This window comes from Dendropsophus ebraccatus, chromosome 4, assembly GCF_027789765.1.
Source record: "Dendropsophus ebraccatus isolate aDenEbr1 chromosome 4, aDenEbr1.pat, whole genome shotgun sequence".
Taxonomy (NCBI): Eukaryota; Metazoa; Chordata; class Amphibia; order Anura; family Hylidae; genus Dendropsophus; species Dendropsophus ebraccatus.
Window position 1 is genome coordinate 105,285,633 of NC_091457.1, and position 22,564 is coordinate 105,308,196.

Sequence of the window (22,564 nt, forward strand, 5' to 3'; positions counted from 1 at the left end):
AGAGGAGGTGATGTATGCTCCGGCCGCCGGGGGGTTAACTCACACTAACGGCCGCAGTGTGAAATCTGCAGTGGATCCGGTGTGTGTGAAGGCAGCCTAAATAAGGTTCAGGAAGGAAGTGTTTTTAACAAGAAACTGAGCACAAAAAACAAGAGGTTACTTAGGGCCCCATTCCACGGGACAATTATCGTTCGCATAATCGTTAACGATAAACGATCCAAACGACCGCTATTGCGAAAGACCTGAAATCATTCACCCATTTACATGGAGCGATAATCGTTACTTATGATCGTTCTTGGTGTCTTTTTGTCGTCGCTATAACGTTCGTCACTACTACGCACAACATCTTATTAAATGTGAACGATTTGCGAACGAGCAACAACAAAAATAGGTCCAGGTCTTATTAAGCGATCAACAATTTCTCGTTCAGTCGTTAATCGTTAACTGCTATTCAACTGAACAATTATCGTTTAGATTTGAAAGATTTAAGGATAATCTGAACGATAATCGTCCTGTGTAATAGGGCCCTTAGGGGAAAGATCAGAAACATCAGAAAATTGTAAAGAGTTGTAGATGCTGGGAACAAATTTCCAGCAGATGTGGTTGGTAAATCTACAGTAACTGAATGTAAACCTGCCTGGTACATATATAAATATATATATCCTAAGATAATAAGAAAATAAATAATGTAAGGGCAAACTACCAGCATGCCGAAAATGACACAATCTGCTGCCCGTACTCAGACAGCCCAGTAACACGACACACTGGGATTCCCACTTCATAAGCAGAGCTCCAGCCGCCCTCATGCACTGCATGCTGGGATCTCCGGTAACCTAGCAACGCGTTTTCCGTTAGCCACGCCTTCAGTTCTTTAAGCCTATCAGTTGGAGGCGGCTAGAGAGGCGCTTTTCACTGTTAACGCTTTAGTACTCGGACAGCAGCCGCTTTGCTTGCTGATCAGTGAGAAGATCGGCCGCGCTGGTGCAGGAAGAGTTAACTGTGACTGGGCGGCAGATTCGTAGTCACAGCTGAGGCCCTGAGCTGCGGACAGGAGTGTAGGAGCTTCCTGCAGACTACACGGAGAGACAGCACCATGGAGCAGCCGGTAAGTGCTGGCCGTACAAGGACTACAAGCACCAGGAGGAGGTTATGGGGCACAGCTGTAATTGCTGCTGGTAGATACTCTGTTGAGAGTCATAGAGAGTATAGCTCCTCAGCTGCTGTAGTGTCTCTATCCTGTCAGAGTCATCAGTGTATATTATGTATCTCAGGTGCTATGTCACCCCCAGTGTATACATGGCCTCCTCCCATCCCCAGGGTGTATACGCGGCCTCCCCCCCCCCCCCCCCCATCCCCAGGGTGTATGCGCGGCCTCCTCCCCATCCCCGGGGTATATACATGGCCTCCTCCCCATCCCTGGGGTGTATACACGGCCTCCCCCCCCCCCCCCATCCCCGGGGTGTACACACGGCCTCCTCCCCATCCCCAGAGTGTATACACGGCCTCCTCCCCATCCCCAGAGTGTATACACGGCCTCCTCCCCATCCCCAGGGTGTATACGCGGCCTCCCATCCCCAGGGTGTATACGCGGCCTCCTCCCTCCCCATCCCTGGGGTGTATACGCGGCCTCCCCCCCCCCATCCCTGGGATGTATACATGGCCTCCTCCCCCCATCCCTGGGGTGTACACACGGCCTCCCCCCCCCCCCCCCATCCCTGGGGTGTACGCACAGCCTCCCCCCCCCCCCCATCCCTGGGGTGTACGCACAACCTCCCCCCCCCCCATCCCCGGGGTGTACACATGGCCCCCCCCCCCCCCCCCATCCCCGGGGTGTATACGCGGCCTCCTCCCCATCCCCAGGGTGTATATGCGGCCTCCCCCCCCCCCCCCCATCCCCGGGGTGTATACGCGGCCTCCCTCCCCATCCCCATCCCTGGGGTGTATACGCGGCCTCCCTCCCCATCCCTGGGGTGTATACGCGGCCTCCCCCCCCCCATCCCTGGGATGTATACATGGCCTCCTCCCCCCATCCCTGGGGTGTACACACGGCCTCCCCCCCCCCCCCCATCCCTGGGGTGTACGCACAACCTTCCCCCCCCCCCATCCCCGGGGTGTACACACGGCCTCCCCCCCCCCCCCCATATCCCCGGGGTGTACACACGGCCTCTTCCCCCCCCCATCCCTGGGGTGTACACACGGCCTCCCCCCCCCCCCATCCCTGGGGTGTACACACTGCCCCCCCCCCATCCCCGGGGTGTACACACGGCCTCCCCCCCCCATCCCCGGGGTGTACACACGGCCTATCCCCCCCCCCCCATCCCCCCATCCCCGGGGTGTACACACGGCCTCCCCCCCCCCCATCCCTGGGGTGTACACACTGCCCATCCCCGGGGTGTACACACGGCCTCCCCCCCCCCCATCCCCGGGGTGTACACACGGCCTCCCCCCCCATCCCCGGGGTGTACACACGGCCTCTCCCCCCCCCCCCCATCCCCCCCATCCCTGGGGTGTACACACGGCCTCCCCCCCCCCCCCCATCCCTGGGGTGTACACACTGCCCCCCCCCATCCCCGGGGTGTACACACGGCCTCCCCCCCCCATCCCCGGGGTGTACACACGGCCTCCCCCCCCCCCATCCCCGGGGTGTACACATGGCCTCCCCCCCCCCCCCCCCCCCCACCATCCCCAGGGTGTATACACGACCTACCCCCCCCCCCCCCCCCCCCGCCTTCCCCAGGGTGTATACACGACCTACCCCCCCCCCCCCCCCCCCCGCCTTCCCCAGGGTGTATACACTGCCTCCTGGCTGATGCTTGCGTGGCCCCCCTTGCCTTTCTTTGCCTAGGGTGTATATACGGCCTTTCCCCATCCCCAGGGTGTATACACAGCCTCCTCGCCGATGTGCGTGCGTGCATGGCCTCCTTGCCGTCTGCGGTGCATGCATGGCCTCCTGGTGTATACATGGCCTCCCCGTCCCCAGTGCGCGCGTGGCCTTGTTTCCGTGGCGTGCATGCCGGCTGGGCCGGACAGGGTCTGAAAATCAGCCCTGGCATTTCAGAGCACACAGGCCCACTCGCCGTGCGGTGATAAGTTATGAGACGATGTTGTGTGAGTGCAGCACGGCTACATGTTGTATCATCACGGCCATGAGTGGAATTACAGATAACACACAGTAAATGGGGTCAGAAGCTTCTGTCTCTGTACTGTGTAGCTGAGCTGCAGTTACAGGTCATCACCACTACACAGTGTACAGAGACAGACTGCTTCTTGCCCCGTTCTCTGTGTAGCCTGGACACTGAATAGCTGATCAGTGGGCTTTACACCTCTCTGATTAGTGATCAGTTTGCGATCCAGTGGATAGCACATCAGTCTATTTTGGCTGAAAACACAAGAAGGTAACACAAGAAGGTAAATTCTATAAACTGATCAATAATATCAGCATACAATGGGTGAATACTACTGCTACACCATGACCACCACTATTACCACCATACTGTTACTGTGCCTTCAAATAGTTGATAGGCCCAACTTTGTGCCCCTGTATGGTATTAGGCCTCTATTGTATTTGTATTGGGTCTACCCTCATATAGTATTAGGCCCCTCTGTTTAGCCCTCAGTTAGTATTTGGTCCCTTTGTGCAGTGCTTATATACCGTAGTAATAGGTGCCTCTGTGCATACTCCTACAAGTAGATAGACCCTCTGTGCAGACTCCAATATAGTACTGGCCTCTATTGTGCAGTCCCCTCTTTGCAGTCTCCAAATAGTAAATAGTCCCCCTCTGTGCATCCCCTATAGTAGATCACACTTGAAGAAATAGGGCCATAAGCCTAAAACACACTTTCAGTGGCTCTCAGTAATAAGAAAATAATTTTTATTGTCTTATGACTTATTGACTTATGCTTATCACATATTAGTTGCTGGATTAAAATTACACCACTGCACCACAGTCAGTACTCCGTAGCATCTAGAACGACCCATGTCAGGTATGGTCTAGTCACAAGTGACATGGGTCAGTCTAGATGCTGCTAAGTACTGACTGTGGCGGCGTTTCATTTTAATCCAGCTACTAATATGTGATGCTTTTAATAAGCAGAAGTCAATAAAAGTAACTTTTTTTTAGGAGGAGCCAGTCGGGGTGTGTGTTGGGCTTACGGCCCTATTTCTTCAAGTGTTATATAAATCCACCCAGACTTGCCCCCTTTTTGGCACTGTTTATTTGGAAGCCCTATAGTAGATGGCCCCCTTTGTGTTTCCTCCATATAGTAGATGGCCCACATCTGTGCATCTTCTAAAGTAGAGGGCTCACCTTTGCTGTGTGCATCCCTTATAGTAGCTGATGCCCCCCCCCCCCCCCACACACACATCATGCAGTGCCCTATAGTAGGGGGCCCCCCTATGCAGTCTCCTATAGCAGATAAGCCCCCATGAAGTTCTTTATGGAAGATAATGCCCCCCAAGCAGTCCCCTATTACAGATAACCCCCCCATAGTATTAAACCCCTCCATGCAGCCTCCCATTGTAATTAACCCCTGCCACCTTGTAGTCTCTGGATGAAAAGTGTGTGTGTGTGTGTGTGAAGAAACACCTGTCACCCACTCCCACGATGTTGCCGCTGGACTCCAGGTGAACTCTTTTCTCTTTCGGCACAGGCAGCATGTGTCGGAGACGCTGCCTATGCTGGAAATCCTGTTCGCTTGCGCCCTATCAATTGTATATGTCTTAAAGATGCATGCACATTTGAATGGGACTTTTTCCCGGATTCCTAGGATGGCTCTGGAGCTCTGAACAGTTTGACCTTGGTCCCCTGTGGGCCACTCCCGTCTTCCTCCTGGCTGATGACTGCCTTTTGCTAAGGTGGAAGGAGAAGGGAAGAAGTCGCTGGGAATGTCAGATGGCCTGTCCCATGCATGTATGTATGTGCATGTATGCTTGGCCTCCCCATCTTCACTGCGTGAATTTATGACCTCTCCATCCCCGCTGCGTGTATGCATGGCCTCCCCGTCCGTACGGTACATTTTCCAGCGTCTCATAGAGTTTTGCTTGCAGATGTGTTTAGCTCACAGTGACATCTGTGCTCAGCTTCTTATGAGGCAGCATACAGGCCCAGAACACACATGATGCTACCCAGCACTGACTGCTAATGGTGATGAATGGGAAACCTGACTTGTATTGCAGTCATGACGACAGATCTGTCAGACAGGACTTTACACATGGCTGCCCTTATAAACATTACATTCCTCATAACTGCAATTTTAACACCAAGAAGAACAAGAAGCAGCTTCACCCGCCTATTGTGCATAGAAATCCCATATATGAAGCCAGCACTCCCCTCTCACATTAAACATGTAATTTAATTTATTAGATCTCTTTTAAAATCTATAACCAGAGTTATAATGGAAATATGGTAATAGCATAGGGAATCTCAGCAAGGATGGTAGAACAAAGCAACGGGGAACATTTATGAAGTCCGCCATACAAGTACGCAGACTAAAATAAAGCGCTGTCCCTTTTTCCGGCTGGATTTACTAAGAGGCGTACGCCTCCTCCCCGCCTTGCCGCAGCTCCTTGGACATTTCAGTGAAATAGACGCACCACTGGTTCCATTGCTGAATCATTGTATTTGTTAGTGTACCTGGAATGAAGACTGTAGGGGTCTGGCTACTGTACACTACACCACCCCACAGAATGTTCTCAGAAGTAGGGCTGGTGTGTTGCATTGTCCATGTGGAGGAGTGTATATGTGGAGAACTGATGGATCCTAAGAACTGTCTGCTGTACACCAATCACTTACTATGCTCTGCTTGTTTTCTCAGGAGGATCCTTCCTTGGAGCGGAATTTCAAAGGGCACAGAGACACTGTCACCAGTGTGGACTTCAATCCCAACATGAAGCAGATTGGTGAGTGACATGTCCAATGACCCAATAGAGTGTCCACCTCTCATCACCATGACACATTTAAAGGGATACAGTTAGTCTACATTTAAAGGGATGTCAGGTCCTAGCAAAAATGTTACAGTTGGTTGAGGGTGACATTAAAAAAGAAAGCTATATATAGCCCCCATCCCTCACCACTGCTGTTACACTGGTCTTAGAGGCCTATTCCACGGAGCAGTAAACTGCTGAATTGGCCCGATGTTTAAACAAGGGCTGCAAGGACATCGGTAACGATGTCCCTGCAGCCCTCGCTAAACAATTATTGGGCCATGAAGTAGGCCCAGTAAACGAGTGCCGATCTAGCAGATCGGCACTTGTTTACATTGTTTATCGGGCCCTGGTAGGCTGGTGGAATAGAACCCTTAGTCCTGGATGCTGACTTTTAGTTCCTGTGACATATAGAAACAGAAACAGTGTTTTACACTTCAGAGCTGCACTCTCTATTCTAGTGGTGGAGTCATGAGAAAAACTCAGTATCAGAACATAAGTAATGTGTAATATGTACAGTGACTCCACCAGCAGAATAGTGAGTGCAGCTCTGGAATATAGTATACGTTCTAGTATTAGTAATGTGTGTGTGTGTGTGTGTGTGTATACAGTGATTCTACAGGCAGAATGGTGAGTGCGTCTCTGGTGTACCTTACAGGATGTTACTCAGGATCAGTACAGGATAAGTAATGTATATGCACAGTGACCCTACTGTTTATGTACATTCATCCTAGCTGTAACTGTAGCATGGTGATTAAAGTTATACATATATATATGCTATAGTGTCATATAATTACAGCCAGCGGCTCTATGGACTCATGTGTGATGGTCTGGAACATGAAGCCTCAGATGAGAGCATATCGCTTTGTGGGCCACAAGGATGCAGTGATGTCTGTGGAATTCTCACCCTCCGGGCATCTCCTTGCTTCAGCCTCCAGGGACAAGACAGTCCGTCTATGGGTTCCCAGTGTGTGAGTATCTGGGTTACAATGTCCTAGACTTGAAGGAAGGGCTTAAAATGTTCTTTATGATACTGCAATTTTTTATTTTCTTCCTGTAATATGTCTGCTTGCACTTACTGTATTGATGGGAAACATTTGGTGTTTGGTAGCTAAATCCCCATACTGACTTACTATTTCCCACAGCTGAGGTTTGCTACAGTTGTCTCTAATGGTGTGTTTAAACAGGCAGATTTATCTGACAGATTTTAGAAGCCAAAGCCAGGAACAGACTATAAACAGAGAGCAGGTTATAAAGGAAAGACTGCGATTTCTCATAGTGTAAACACACTATAATTCCCGACAATGCTCGGTGAGCTAAACATAGCAGCAGCCGCATTCTCTTTCTTGTGCTGGCTGATACAGTGTATCGGTCAGGAATCTGGGCAGGGAATTGTTTTTACTGGACTCTTTTGGGTGTATGATCGCTGAGGGTCTGATTGCAGGGATGCCCCACAATGTCAAAAATGGGCTCTTGAGTCTCCGCGCGATTGAGATTGTGTGCATGGCACTTGTAGCCTTTGGCACTAGGAGGAAAAAAAGTTTATTACAAATAATCATATAATAAAAATAGCAAGTCTGGGCTGGAGCTATACAAGGTGACGATTGCTGAGCTATTACTCCCCCTAGTGGGGCATTTAATTTACACACCTGTCAGTTCTCCACACAGACACTGATTAGATCATTTTTGCAACACACATAATCTGTTCAATATAAAAAGTAGTATCTGGGCAATCCCTTTAAATATAACTTTTTTTTTTTTTTTTTTTTTTTTTATACTCCTCATATCTGTTTTGGGCTCTAAGGCATAGCGATGACATGGGAAGATCTAAACAGACGCCAACCGATCTACAGGTCTCTCCATGTCTCCGAAGCTTGGGTGACTGGCTGTTAGTTATTTCTCAGAGACAGCTACAGGAGGAAGAACAGATTGACAGGTTAAATGGTTGTTATAAGAAGAAGAAACTGCTAGGTTTTTATGACTGAGATGTGTGTTTCTAACAGGGCTGATCTGCCATATAAGCTCTGACAGGCCATGTTCCTATCCTTTTCATAGAGAACAGGCATACATTACCCCCCTGTTTACAGATGTATTAGGGTGTTTGTCCACCAGACATTATATATGTGACTTTGTTTCCCAGAAAAGGAGAATCGACTGTGTTTAAAGCCCACACGGGCACAGTGCGGAGTGTCAGCTTCTCTAGCGATGGGCAGTCTCTGGTCACTGCATCTGACGACAAGACGGTCAAAGTGTGGACGGTTCACAGGCAGAAGTTCCTCTTCTCTCTGAATCAGCACATAAACTGGGTGCGCTGTGCCAAGTAGGTATCAACTAATATGTTTTCACAGCAACACAGAGGATAGGACACCTAGTGAACATGTATTACTTTGCTTTTATAGTGTATTCTTTTGTATTAGTTGTCATAGTCCCAATCCTGTTATCCCTGAGTAGTCAGATGATCAGTATTGGCTCTTAGTGACCACTGTCAGCCATTTCAGGTGTACAAGTCTAGAAACCAACCTGATGTCATTCTTATACATTAGTTATGAACTGTCATGGTAATGTGGAGCTTTTCACTCATGATCAGCACTGATCTCTCATCCTCTCAGCACTGTTCTCAGTCCCTTTTCTCCTCCAGATTTTCACCAGATGGACGGCTGATTGTGTCCGCTAGTGATGACAAAACCATAAAACTGTGGGACAAGACCAGTCGGGAGTGCACACACTCATTCTGTGAACATGGCGGGTAAGGACATACCCATGACTACAATCTTATCAAGCTGTTACTGAACTACATTTCCCAGGATCCCAGCAGGCAATAAAAAGCTTGTCAATAATCCCAACTCCCATACAATTTGAAAGCATTTGCATTCTAATACATAAACATTTCCCTGATGAAGACTAAAGGTAAAAGGGATTTTCTGGCTTTAGTCTATAAGTATGTGTATGTATGTATAGATGAGTGTATGAGTACCTCAAAGTTTTCCAAATTTCTGCTTGTTCGTTAGTGTCAACATGAGAACATGTTAGTGAGAGTATACAAATCTAGAGGCTGGACCCCTAACAATACTTCCATGCCTTTTACACCAGGGCCTTCTACACCAAGTTGCTAGAAACAGTCCTGTGGCTGATAACTGGTCTGTGTAAAAGTGACAGTGATCATCTGAGGACCGGGCAAACATCCAATCCTCAACTGATCGAGTCTTTTGAGCCTGCTTTAAAATTTATCGTTATCGGCCAATCACCTTCCTGTTTAAACAGGGGATGTGTGGCGGTAAATGATAGAAGGAAACTGACAGCACAGATATGTATATACGGATGCTCTCCCATCCTCAGCAGCTGCTGTAACTTAAGACTCCGTCTACTCCAGAATGATTGACAGCCGGAGGAGGGGGGGGGGTCTGAAGATAAAGCTGGTGGCCAGAGGACTGGACAGCCATATGCCGGATCACAATCAGTATACACCACTTGTGATCACGAAATTTACAGCACAGATATATACACAACTGTGCTTCCAGTTTCCAGGGCTGCATGATACAAGGATCATTCTTGGAGTGTAAAGGCACTGTAAACGAGTATACAGTAAACAGTAAATACGCAGCAGATTAGATCTAAATAACTGAACACAGCATCAAATCTGCACCATCAAATCTGCTGCGTATTTGTTGCGTATCTGCTGCATATACGATGTGTGGATTTGTACGGGTACAAACCCACACACCGTATATGCAGCGTATTTACTACTGCGATACGTAGCAGATTAGATCTAAAATAACTGAACACAGCATCAAATCTTCACCATCACATTTGCTGCGTATACGGTGTGTGGGTTTATACCCTTAGGGTATAAACACACACACCGTATACGCAGCGTATTTACTGCTGCGATACGCAGCAAATACGCAACGGGTACAAACATACAACGGCATATACAATGCGTATTTACTGCTGCAATACGCAGCAGATTAGATCTAAATAACTGAACACAGCATCAAATCTGCACCACCAAATCTGCTGTGTATCTGCTGTGTGTGTTTGTACCCTTAGGGTATAAACACACACACCGTATACGCAGCGTATTTACTGCTGCGATACGCAGCAAATACGCAACAAATACGCAGCAGATTAGATCTAAATAACTGAACACAGCATCAAATCTGCTGCAGATCTGCTGCGTATTTAACTGCGTATCTGCTGTGTATACAGTGTGTTTGTACCCTCACAGTTTAACCAGTCTAGACAATCCACTGTGGGAGAAGCAGCCTGGACTGCAAACTGATACATTTACCTGCACTGATACAAATTATCAGCACATGGAATTACTATGTGCTACTGATGTTTTTAGCCCAGAGAGGATTGTCTAGGCTGGACCCAATTGTAACAACACTCAGCTATAGGGCTTTTGAAGTTTTTGGCCCAAGGGTAAACTAAGATGTTTCTATTCTCTGACAGCAAGCAGTGATATTGAATTAGTAAGGAATTGGACAAAGTATAATATAAATACCTTTTTGTGCAAATTTCATATGATAGATGCAGAATTAAAGATTCTACCACATAAATCAATAGAATACTGCCCCCTACAGGCCACCCTGACATATTGCCATGAATCATTCTGTTTAAGAATCTTTTTCAGTGTCAGTATTGACATGTGAGGTGCTTTGTGCTTCAGGTTTGTGAACTTTGTGGACTTTCACCCCAGCGGCACCTGTGTGGCAGCTGCGGCCACTGACAACACTGTGAAAGTTTGGGATATCCGAATGAACAAACTTATTCAGCATTACCAAGGTATTGTGTCCTGCATTGGAAGCCCCTGTTAATCTGCACCTAAAGCTGTTTTGACCCCAAGCCGTACATTATGGTGTATTAATTGTATGTAATTATAGGTAGGACATATATTCCTAAAATGGTTGTCATGGGAAACAGTCAGCAAGCTTGGTGACAGACACTGCTCTAACAGCGTATTAAAAGGTGTTGGTTAAAAAGCAGCATGTATTGCATCATACTGTAAATCAGTGCATTATAAGTAAAATTACCACATGTGAAACCCTGTTATATTTCAGTGGAAGTCCTCAATTTAAAACAAACCTCCATTGGTTGGAATTTGTTTACTGAGAAACCTGAGAGCACAGGAAACATATCCTTACCGTCTCTTTAAGTAGCGTGTTCCATGTTCTCTGTTCTGTGTTACAATCACGGCATTGCAGGATTTGCTGAGTCACTGTGATGTGGCCGATGCCTTGTCAGCCTGACAGGACTGATTCCCACATGACTCAGTCCATATACATGTGCGGTTGCAACCTGTACCTTTCAGGCTCTTGTGAAACTACAACTCCCAGCATTTTCTGAAGCTTTAATGAGGGTTGCTATTAACCCCTTTGTGTCCAGGTTTACTTTCATTTTTAAGTTTTAATTTCTTCCTCCTTGCCTTCTAAAACCCATAACGCTTTTTATATTTCTATATACAGAGCCATTTGAGGGCTTGGTGATTGCATGAATAATTGCACTTTATCATTACTCCTTTCATTTCAAATGTTCAACAAAACTGAAAAAAAAAAAAAAAAAAATTAATGGAGTGAAATTGAGAGGGTTAGCAAACTTTGGGGGATTTTGTTCCTGCACCGTTACAGTAAACAAGAGATTTCCTATATTTTGAGTCATTGCAGGTACAGTGATACAGTTTGTATAGCATTTGTTTTATTCTAGTACTTTGTGCCATGATCAATAGTTTTTACCAGTATCATTTTGGTTTAGATTTAGACTTTTCTGATGTATGATGAAGCCAAACAGCACTTTGGCAATTCTATCTTTTACATTTATGCAATTTACCATGCGGGATTAAGAACATAAAGATCCCCATACACCTTCACTAACTGACGGCCAAATGATTGTCCCACCATCAGTTGTCTCTTCCCCCCGCTGCTCATCCTCTCCACAGAAACATTTGGCATGTTTGAGTGTTCCTGTGTTCTCTATCTGGAGGGGTAAGCTGTGACAATAGAGCTCTTGCTGCGGCTTATCTCTCCTGAAACAAAGCGGTCAGATGGTAACCTTCCATCATGCCCGATCCCTATCATTGCCGACTTCATCTGTCGGTGGACGTTCAGAGAGAGCCTCATACATCTTACGTTGACGGCTGAACCCACCATGAGCAGTGAATATGGTCGACTAAAGTCTAAGGTTTATAGTTTAATAGATCGGACAATACCAAATATGTTTTATTTTTATTTTTGTTTACCTTTTTATTTAGGAAATGGGAAAAGGGGGTGATTTTTGTACTGTCTCCGCTCCCCCAGCACCCTCCTGCTTGCTTTGCTGGTTACACATTGCTCAGCCAATCACTGCTCTGTCCTGCTGCAGCCAGTGATTGGCTGGGCGGGGAACCCGGAGAAGCAAGCAGGAGGGATCGCAGACAGGTAAGCATGCGAATAACGTTATGTGTGGACATACCCTGAACAGAAGTTATTTCCAGCTTTCCTAGAATCCTAAACAAGTCTGGCTATAGAATAAGCGCACATATGCAATGATGTGGGGATGGAGAATGTTTTATTTTAGAGTCGAAGAAAGATCCCCATTTTTGGGAGACATCCATTATGGCTTCTATTATGGCTCCCGAATGGGTTAACATCCAGCAGACTTAGGGTGCCTTTACACAGAGAGATTTATCTGACAGATTTTAAAAGCCAGGAACAGACTATAACAGAGGACAGGTTATAAAGCTAAGACTGAGATTTCTCCTCTTTTCAAAAATCTTTCAGATACATCTCTGTAAAGGCATCCTTAGAGCCCTGAGTGTAAATCTGCCAGTATGGCAGGATTGTACCTAGTTCTTTAATCCCAGTATAAAACACGCAGTTTTTCCATTCAGCACTCTAGAAAAGTGTAACCTGTCAGAGATGTAACCATTAGGTTTTTATGCTGGAATGTGGGTTGTAATGGACATATGCTTTCCCTGTCACCAGTACAGTGTTGTTCAACGACAGCCCTTATCCCTTCATCTGGTGTGTAGCATGTAGATGAAGCAGTGTCTGTATGTTTCAGTACACAGCGGAGCCGTGAACTCGCTTTCCTTTCACCCCTCGGGTAATTATCTCATCACCTCTTCCAATGACTCCACCCTAAAGATCCTGGATTTACTGGAGGGCCGGTTACTGTACACCCTACATGGTCATCAGGTGAGTGCAGTATATGGCGTTATATTTTAGCTTTTGTTCTTTATCACTGGCTGCACCTCTGCTTGCTGTTAATCAATGAAAACTCTTATTTATATTGTAAAAGTCCTCTTTATGCTTCGCAGGGGGCAGTGACTTGTGTCAAGTTCTCCAAGGAAGGAAGGTTCTTTGCCTCTGGAGGTTCTGATGAACAAGTGAGTGCAGTATACAAACCACTGGTGATACTGGGGATGACTGTGTGTATGTTTTAAACTAAAAAAAAATACAACAAAAGGAAGAGACAAGGGCACATAGGTTACTGTGGGAGGGCCAGGAGTAGGAGAATCAAAAATGTGCTAACCTTGAAGCACATTGGGCTTGGTGCATATCACCCCCTTTCTGGTAGGCTACTGGTATAAAGCAATCGTCATCCACTGGCTTGTGAAGTGTGCTCTGGGCTTAGGGACTGCGAAACCAGATGGTACCATTAACGGAATGCTCTCAAAATGGGGCCCATTGATAAATACTACAGTAAAAAGAGGCAGGAAAAATTGGTACTCACAAAGATCAGCGCTGTCCCAGGAATCCAAAAGACTATGGGGGAGATTTATCAAACATTGTGTTAAGTGAAACTGTCTCAATTGCCCCTAGCAACCAATCAGATTCCACCTTTCATTTTCCAAAGAGTCTATGAGGAATGAAAGGTGGAATCTGATTAGTTGCTAGGGGCAACTGAGCCAGTTTCACTTTACATCATGTTTGATAAATCTCCCCCCACATATACATAAAAGTAGCAAGGGGTTTATTCTATTAGCTATTGTTTTGAGGAAGGGAGGCTTTACTCTTGAAACGCTTACACTTTGTGCCAATGGGATGGAAACACTTTGCTACTTTCATGTATTTATGGTATTTTGGATTTCTGGGACAGCGCTGATCTTCGTGACTACTGTTTCTTTCTGCCTCTCTTTACTGTAGTGTGTGTAGGTTTGGCTCCCAGCTGGGATGGGTTTACATTATTAGGAAAAGGTCATCAGTTCATATATACATTAGCTTTTATTAAATACACTGTTACAGATAATGTGTTTCAAGCTCAGACAGGATATCCCATTGGGTGGAGGTGCACAGTGATACTGGCTTGGCAACCAGACTTTAGTCATCCATTTAGCATAAAGAGAGACTCCAGCATCAGTTTAGTCCTTGGTGGAGTTTGTCATTAAAAACAATGTGTTTTATTGAAAATAAAGACAGTTAGATGTGCACACCACGAAAAATGCTTCCACATTATAGTCATGGCTGTAAGTAAGAGCTGCAGAGAGGCGAGAAATGCGTAGGCTTTTGTCATGTGCACATTGTACTGTGTTTTCAGTAAAGTTACTATTTTTAACCAACTCAGACTGGACTGGTGTTGAAGTCTTTCTACGTGTTCATAGAACAAGTTTTTCACACTGACCTACAATTGGTTCTCTGTGGTAGGATTATAAGTGCCTATACTGTATACTAAGGTGCACACAGGGAACACACCTCATACTATTATAGCGAATGTACCATCAGGTAAATTGCTGTTTTTTTACCTTAATTGATCAGTGTTGGCTTGGGGATGTTGATGGAATGGTCCTTTTTCTTAAATTGCCGCCCTGTTCCCATGCTGTGGTGTTTTTTCCAGGGTACTGTCCTGATGTACTAGGAGAAAGCTTGCTGCCACCCAGTGTGACGATACCCCCTCCCCTCTGTGATGCGGTTCCATTAGAGTCAATGGAGCCTCATCACAGAGGGAAGGGGATATGGTCACACTGGGGTTGGGCAGCAGGTCTGCCTCCAGCGCTCCGTGGTGGGCCAGTGCTTGGGAAAAGACCAGCGCCGAGCACAGGAACCGGAGGACAATTCAGAACAAGGACCGTGCTACCGGCATCCCCTCACCAATGTTTCTGTCTCTTCCAGACGTTGCTAATAGTGCAAGGATCTATAAAACAGATGTATATAGAATGAAGAGGTGTGATATCTAAAGTGTGCTAATTAGAAAAAAAATATACACAAAGACACACTACAAGGTCGGTCCAATACCCGTTCCATAAGAACATAAATGTATGCTAGTGTGCCTCTCACCTTAGATAGTAATATGTATGTGCACCCAGACACTTACTTATTGTATTCTTCTGCAGATTATGGTCTGGAAAACAAACTTTGATTCCTCTACATACAGCGATGTTTTGAAGCAAAACAGACGAGACGTGTTCATGAATGGCACAGAAACCAAAGCGAGTAGTGCCCTCCTCCAACCCCAAGCAGAGCCAGTACATGAGGGGGTAAGGACAAATGTATCAGGGCTCTGTACCTGTGAGAACAGATAAGACTAATATCAGCAGTGTTGACTCTATAAGCATGTTGCTGATAAACCATGTATATGACATTTAGAGCTTATTATTACTACATATGCCATATATAATGGCATGTACTGTATACACTGCAGATTTATGTAAATCAATGAAGCTCCATGGCTCTGCTCTGTCATCTGTACTCACTGATTGGGAGAGTACGGCACACAACCACGGTCTCTGAAGAGGAGGCGGCACATCCAGGAAGAAGAGACTCCCACTGCACGCTAACGTCACAAGACAAAATGACAATGCTGGAACGCAGCCAGGCCGTGACGCAAGCAATTTTACAAAAAGTACAACACTGGCGGTCAAAGCGGAACAGAAAGTGAGCTAACAAGGCATAGAATGTAATTCAATGCTATTGCAGTGTTGTATAGGTTTGGGTTCTGGGTTTAATATAGTGTTTGGCTGGAGTACCCCTTTAAGTTCACACACCCCATTGCCCAATTTTTTTCATAGTACTACTCTTTTAATATAAGTGCTTAAAATCATCTATTAGGCATTAATTGAAATATTAAAGGGAATCTGTCAGCACCTTTTCTTGTTCTGAGGTGCTGACAGTGTGAGGAAGGTCAGTGTGTTGTAGTGGAATCTCATACCTTTATTCTTCCAATCGGTCCTGTACTTTCGGTAATTTATCTTCATAACTTTCAAAGAGGGGCCCACTTCACAAACCAAGGAAGATACTGATGACGCTGCCAGGAGGCCGGGGGACCGGCTCCATGAATATGCAATACAAGCTGGGAGGGGGAGTGGTGAGGTGGGCCAAAGTGCGGCACAAAGCCATCACCACTCCCCCTCCCAGCTTGTATTGCATATTCATGGAGCCGGTCCCCCGGCCTCCTGGCGGCGTCATCAGTATCTTCCTTGGTTTGTGAAGTGGGCGCATGCTCCCGCGGCGATTCCCACATGTGCCGTAGTGCGTCTGAGGTGAGGCGGGCCAAAGTGCGGCACAAAGCCATCACCACTCCCCCTCTTTGACAGTTATGAAGATAAATTACTGAAAGTACAGGACCGATTGGAAAAATAAAGGTATGAGACACCACTACAACACACTGACCTTCCTCACACTGTCAGCACCTCAGAGTCAGAACAAGAAAAGGTGCTGACAGATTCCCTTTAACCACAACTTAAAGAAGCAGTTCACAAAAATATATTATTGCCCCCCCCCCCACCCGGTAGGCGCTGGCACGTATACTCACGGTGTCACGCGGTGCAGCTTCATTCTGGTCCCGCCCACATCCACCTCTGCAGTGACTCCTCTGTCCTGTGATTATATGCCGGATCTCATGCACTTCCATGCATTCTCTATGGAGTCGTATGACTTCCAGCGTTCCAATTACTGATTTGCAGGGTTGCCGAGTGTTGTGTGGATAGGCTATCAATTGTTTTATTCCAGACAACCCCTTCAACTCTCTTTAGCAACTTGTTCTCCACTGGCTCTACTGTGGGGTGGGACCAAACTGAACAACCTGTTCTTCTCATGTGTGTCAATGAGGCTTGGGCATCTATGAGCCTGCAGCTGGTTCACTGGTAGTCTTCCTTGGACCACTTTTGGAGCTACTAACCACTTCCTCACAAGAATACCCCACAAGGCCCGCTGTTTAAGAGATGTTGTGACCCAGTTATCTAGCCATTGATATGTCAGGTTTCCTAGGGTCCTTATGTTTGCCCATTTTCCACTTGTAACAGCTTAAAGCGACTCTGTACCCACAATCTGACCCCCCCAAACCACTTGTACCTTCAGATAGCTGCTTTTAATCCAAGATCTGTCCTGGGGTCCGTTCGGGAGGGGATGCAGTTATAGTGATAAAAACAACTTTTAATCCGGCAGCACTGTGTCTAACGGCCGGGGCTTACATTTGTATATGCATTAGGCTGGCACAACCTCTCCGTCCTTCCTCCCCGCCCTCCTCATCATTAGGAATACTCCAGGCAGATTGCTTCCTATTCCCCACCTGTGGCAGCCCGGCACATGGGCTGGACCGTTAATACACCTGTGTAATACACCTGCTCAAACAGCAGTAAATGTTCCTGGATCATTTCAAATGATGAAGAAGAGGGTGGGGAGGAAGGACTTGAGAGGTGGTGCCAGCTTAATGCATATACACATGTAGGCCCCGGCCGTTAGACACAGCGCTGCCGGATTAAAAATTGTTTTTATGACAATAACTGCATCCCCTGCCGAACAGAGCCCAGGACAGATCTTGGATTAAAAGCAGCTATCCGAAGGTACAAGTGGTTTGGGGGGGACAGATTGTGGGTATGGAGTCGTTTTAAAGGACTGACTGTTTAGGCCAAATATATCCCACCACTTGACAGGCACCATGGTCATAAGATAACCAGTTATTCATAATTTTAGGGTACGTTCACACCTAACGGATCTGCAGCGGATTTTTACACTCTATGCAGAAAAACTTGCAGCAGGATGCTTATCCCGCTCTATGTCAGCAGGCCCCCCCCCCTGCCGCCGGAGCGTATAAATCACCTTCTCTCCACTCCAGTGCCGGGAACCCCTGAGTGGGGAGAAGGTGAAGTATACACTTTGGCGGCCTGGGGGTTAACTGGGCGGGCTGCTGACATACTCACTGCGGGATGTGCATCCGGATGTTTGTCTACCTATTGAGTGTACAGGACAGGGATCCGCAGCAGATCTCACTGCGAATTTTCAGCAAGAAATCCGCTGCGGATCCATTACATGTGAGCGCACCCTTAATGTTATGGTTGATAAAGTGTATATGTTTTCTAAGAGTGTCAGATAATTCAGAGCCTTGTTTATGTTGGATTAATTTATTTTACTTTAATGAACATACCGAATAACAAAGTTGCATAATTCCTCCAAGGTGTATTAGATGTCAGTAAGGATGTCTCTGCCGCTGCCAGGCTGGGCTTTATTGTCACCATAAGCAATGTGCTCCCTCTTATCACCTGGGGGTGTGGAACAGGATTTATATTTAGCTGGAGTTGACCTTCAGTCGTCACAGGTGTTACGATCCAGACGGCGTCCATTACTATGTGCTATAACAGACATTAGGGGAGGGATTAAATAATAACTGATAACGCAAGCCGTGTGGATTTGCCCATAGCAACCAATCACAGCTCAGGTAGTATTGTGCAATGTATTGTACAATGAAAGGTGAGCTGTGATTGGTTGCTGAGGGAAAATAAAAAATTTGATCTTTTCACAGCTTTTTAATTAATCCTCCCATTGTGTTTGTTGTGTTCCCAGCCTCACAGCACCATGGCCAGTGTGGAGGACAGACGGAGTCCCGTCCCAGCTAGGCCCCAGTCCACTGACCGACCAAGGACTGAAGACTACAATATGCGCAATGTCGCCAATACACTGGAGCACATCGTGGGACAGTTAGATATCCTTACTCAGGTACGATACTCTATCAGCCCTATAGGCCTAAAAGCCACTACCCCTAAAGAGATCATATTCCCTATATTTATAACCACATTGTTTTCTATGTTCTGCTTCACCCCCCCCCCATATGGAAGATACTCCTACCTCTGTTCATCCTGAGTTTCCTTTATGAATAGACTATTGGCTCTAAAGTATTCTAGGGACATTTTTTTTTTTTTAATTATAAAATATTACATTCCAAAATATCATTTTAAATTATAAAATATTATATTCTCCTGCTAGGGTTAAAAAAACAAAGCTATAAAAACGAAACAAACTATACTCTCCTGCCCTAATCTACCACTACCCATTTTTTTTCAACCTAGAACACCCCTTTAAAGCAAATGTACCATCAAGTTTTTTTATATAATTAGACTATAGTCTGTTCCTGGGAGATCGTCACACCGGGGGCTCCAGTGCTTCAAGCCGGGCCAGTGCCCAGGAATAGCCCGGGCTCAGCGCTATCCGATATTTCCAAGATTTTTACATTCTGGGGTGGGGGGTGAATAGGTCACTGCTTCTCCCCGATTATAATACATTGTGAATTATAAGGTTATAAATAACCCCTTCTCCTCATATAACCGGATATTTCCCTCTCTCCCAGACTGTAGCCATTTTAGAGCAAAGACTCTCACTGACTGAAGACAAACTGAGAGAATGTATGGAGAGGCAGGAGAAGCGGCCCGGCAGGAACACATGATCACTGCCAGGAGAGGTGCCGCTGCTGCTCGTGTACAATGTGTGTCTGATCTTTTTTTTTACTGTAAATATAAATGACTTTTACAATAAAATATTATGTTTTGGATGGATTTTAGTTTTGCCTTTTTCCCTGCCCCTTGATGGTTTACATCCTGCATGTTATGACCTAGATGAAATGCCTAAAGTTCCCCACACAACCTAGACGGCTGTACCTGCCACTGGCAGTGGGTCTGGCTGTCTGTGTACAGTAGGCAGATTGGACTTTAAAGGCTGGATGATAACCATAATGGCAGCCATATTGGTTGTCACCCAGCACTCCAAGAAGTGGATGTATCTAGTATGTAGAATACATAGTGATGCTGAGGTCAGAAGCGGTAGGGGAGGAGTAGATGCAGGACGTGGGGGACTTCTGCAGGACACAGGGGCTGAATAGATCCTAGTAATACGGTTATGCCGATCGCCGTTATTGCGAGGACATGTTACTGCTGTAATTTCCTCATCAGCTTTCAACAAATCCATGTGCACACTTCTGGTTTGTGGTTTCCCAACTTTAAGAGGAAGTTTGTTGCTGTAATGTCTTCTGTGTAACTACCATATCACAGTGACACAACCACCAGATAAGGAGAAGTGTCACCTTTGGACGCACATTAACCCCTTCATGACACACTTGTGGCCTTCAGCATACTACAGATTTTTACTCTCTTTATCCCCTTCTACCGAGAGCAATAACTTTTTATTTTTCTCTGTAAGAGTTGTGTTTTCATTGGTACCACTTTGGGGTACAAACAACTAACAATCACTTTTTACAGTTTCCTTTTTTTATGGGTGAGAATGAGAGGTTATGTTGTTAAATTATTTAAAGAGTATATGTTATTTAGAAGAACTTTTGAAAAGGCGTCTCTGCTTTAGACCCCCACCAATCAGGAGAAGCGCACCGTAGAGTGCTTCACTTCCCTGCTGTCAATGATATCTGTCCTTTGGCCCAACAGAGTTTTATCAAAGCCACTGGACAGAGATTGCTGCGAGCTAGGGAGTAAAATGTGCTACCATGTGAGTCTCCTGAACGGTGGGGTTCTCAACAATGTATGTCCCCATTTGATGAGCCTACAGCATTTTAGTAGAAAATTCCTATTCATGAAATATATAACAGGATGTTTCGGCGTTAGCCTTTCTCAGCTGTCAGCGGAAGTAATTTCAGCTCAGAATGGCTAACGCTGAAACGTCCCGTTGTATTTTGATGGATATGAATTTTCTTCAATAAAATTATGAAGCACTTCTGGTAAGTGTCGAGATTGTACTACGTGCACCACCCACAGACACAGAAGTGTCTTCTAAAGACTCTCTACAGCTTTAGTAGACTAGTAGACTTTGTTACAGTTCTAAAAACATTTCAAGACCTCTGCTTGCTGTCGGTTAATGAAACCACAGAAACCTGTAGGGGAAAGTCACAGTTCTAGAGTAGGTAATAACTTGCTGATCTGTGGGGGGGGTCTGACCAGATAGATCCTGTTAGTTTCTTATAACTCAACTCTTATATCTTTTATTATAAGTGATTGTTGTTCGCCCTTACTCCTTTCTGTACTGCTGCCCTCACTATTCTGGTTGGGGCTCTATGCTGTCACTGTATTCTGGTATTACACGTTGGGGCTCTATGCTGTAACAGTATTACACGTTGGGGCTCTGTTATTATATTACAGTATTACACTTTGGGGCTCTAGGCTGTTGGGGCTCTATGCTGTTATAGTATTACACGTTGGGGCTCTATGCTGTTATAGTATTACACGTTGGGGCTCTATGCTGTTATAGTATTACACGTTGGGGCTCAGTGCTGTTATAGTATGACACGTCGGGGCTCTATGCTGTTATAGTATGACACGTCGGGGCTCTATGCTGTTATAGTATTACACGTTGGGGCTCTATGCTGTTATAGTATGACACGTTGGGGCTCTATGCTGTTATAGTATTACACGTTGGGGCTCTATGCTGTTATAGTATTACATGTTGGGGCTCTATGCTGTTATAGTATTACACGTTGGGGCTCTATGCTGTTATAGTATTACACGTTGGGGCTGTATGCTGTTATAGTATTACACGTTGGGGCTCTATGCTGTTATAGTATTACACGTTGGGGCTCAGTGCTGTTATAGTATGACACGTCGGGGCTCTATGCTGTTATAGTATTACACGTTGGGGCTCTATGCTGTTATAGTATGACACGTTGGGGCTCTATGCTGTTATAGTATTACACGTTGGGGCTCTATGCTGTTAAATTACAGTATTACACATTGGGGCTCTATGCTGTTATAGTATTACACGTTGGGGCTCTATGCTGTTATAGTATTACACGTTGGGGCTCTATGCTGTTATAGTATTACACGTCGGGGCTCTATGCTGTTATAGCATGACACGTCGGGGCTCTATGCTGTTATAGCATGACACGTCGGGGCTCTATGCTGTTATAGCATGACACGTCGGGGCTCTATGCTGTTATAGCATGACACGTCGGGGCTCTATGCTGTTATAGCATGACACGTCGGGGCTCTATGCTGTTATAGCATGACACGTCGGGGCTCTATGCTGTTATAGCATGACACGTCGGGGCTCTATGCTGTTATAGCATGACACGTCGGGGCTCTATGCTGTTATAGCATGACACGTCGGGGCTCTATGCTGTTATAGCATGACACGTCGGGGCTCTAGGCTGTTATAGCATGACACGTCGGGGCTCTAGGCTGTTATAGCATGACACGTCGGGGCTCTAGGCTGTTATAGCATGACACGTCGGGGCTCTAGGCTGTTATAGCATGACACGTCGGGGCTCTAGGCTGTTATAGTATGACACGTCGGGGCTCTATGCTGTTATAGTATGACACGTCGGGGCTCTAGGCTGTTATAGTATTACACGTTGGGGCTGTTATTATATTACAGTATTACACGTTGGGGCTCTATGCTGTTATAGTATTACACGTTGGGGCTGTTATTATATTACAGTATTACACGTTGGGGCTCTATG

At 46.1% G+C, this 22,564-nt stretch overlaps 1 protein-coding gene across 1 annotated transcript; it reads left to right on the top strand.

The window, feature by feature from the left end:
• Positions 1-864: 864 nt before the first annotated feature.
• On the top strand, positions 865-19,661 carry LOC138788588 (POC1 centriolar protein homolog A-like). The gene is made up of 11 exons (XM_069966620.1): positions 865-1,105; positions 5,815-5,899; positions 6,723-6,894; positions 8,064-8,243; positions 8,562-8,669; positions 10,593-10,708; positions 12,962-13,095; positions 13,218-13,286; positions 15,231-15,374; positions 18,676-18,828; positions 19,457-19,661. Exons 1-11 carry the CDS (start codon positions 1,094-1,096, stop codon positions 19,550-19,552), a joined length of 1,269 nt encoding a protein of 422 aa, XP_069822721.1. The 5' UTR covers positions 865-1,093; the 3' UTR covers positions 19,553-19,661.
• The last annotated feature ends 2,903 nt before the right edge of the window (positions 19,662-22,564 follow it).

Coding starts and splice junctions, on each gene's coding strand:
- LOC138788588 (XM_069966620.1), top strand. Junction 8,670..10,592: donor TCATTCTGTGAACATGGCGG/GTAAGGACATAC, acceptor TTTGTGCTTCAG/GTTTGTGAACTTTGTGGACT. Junction 18,829..19,456: donor AGTTAGATATCCTTACTCAG/GTACGATACTCT, acceptor CCTCTCTCCCAG/ACTGTAGCCATTTTAGAGCA.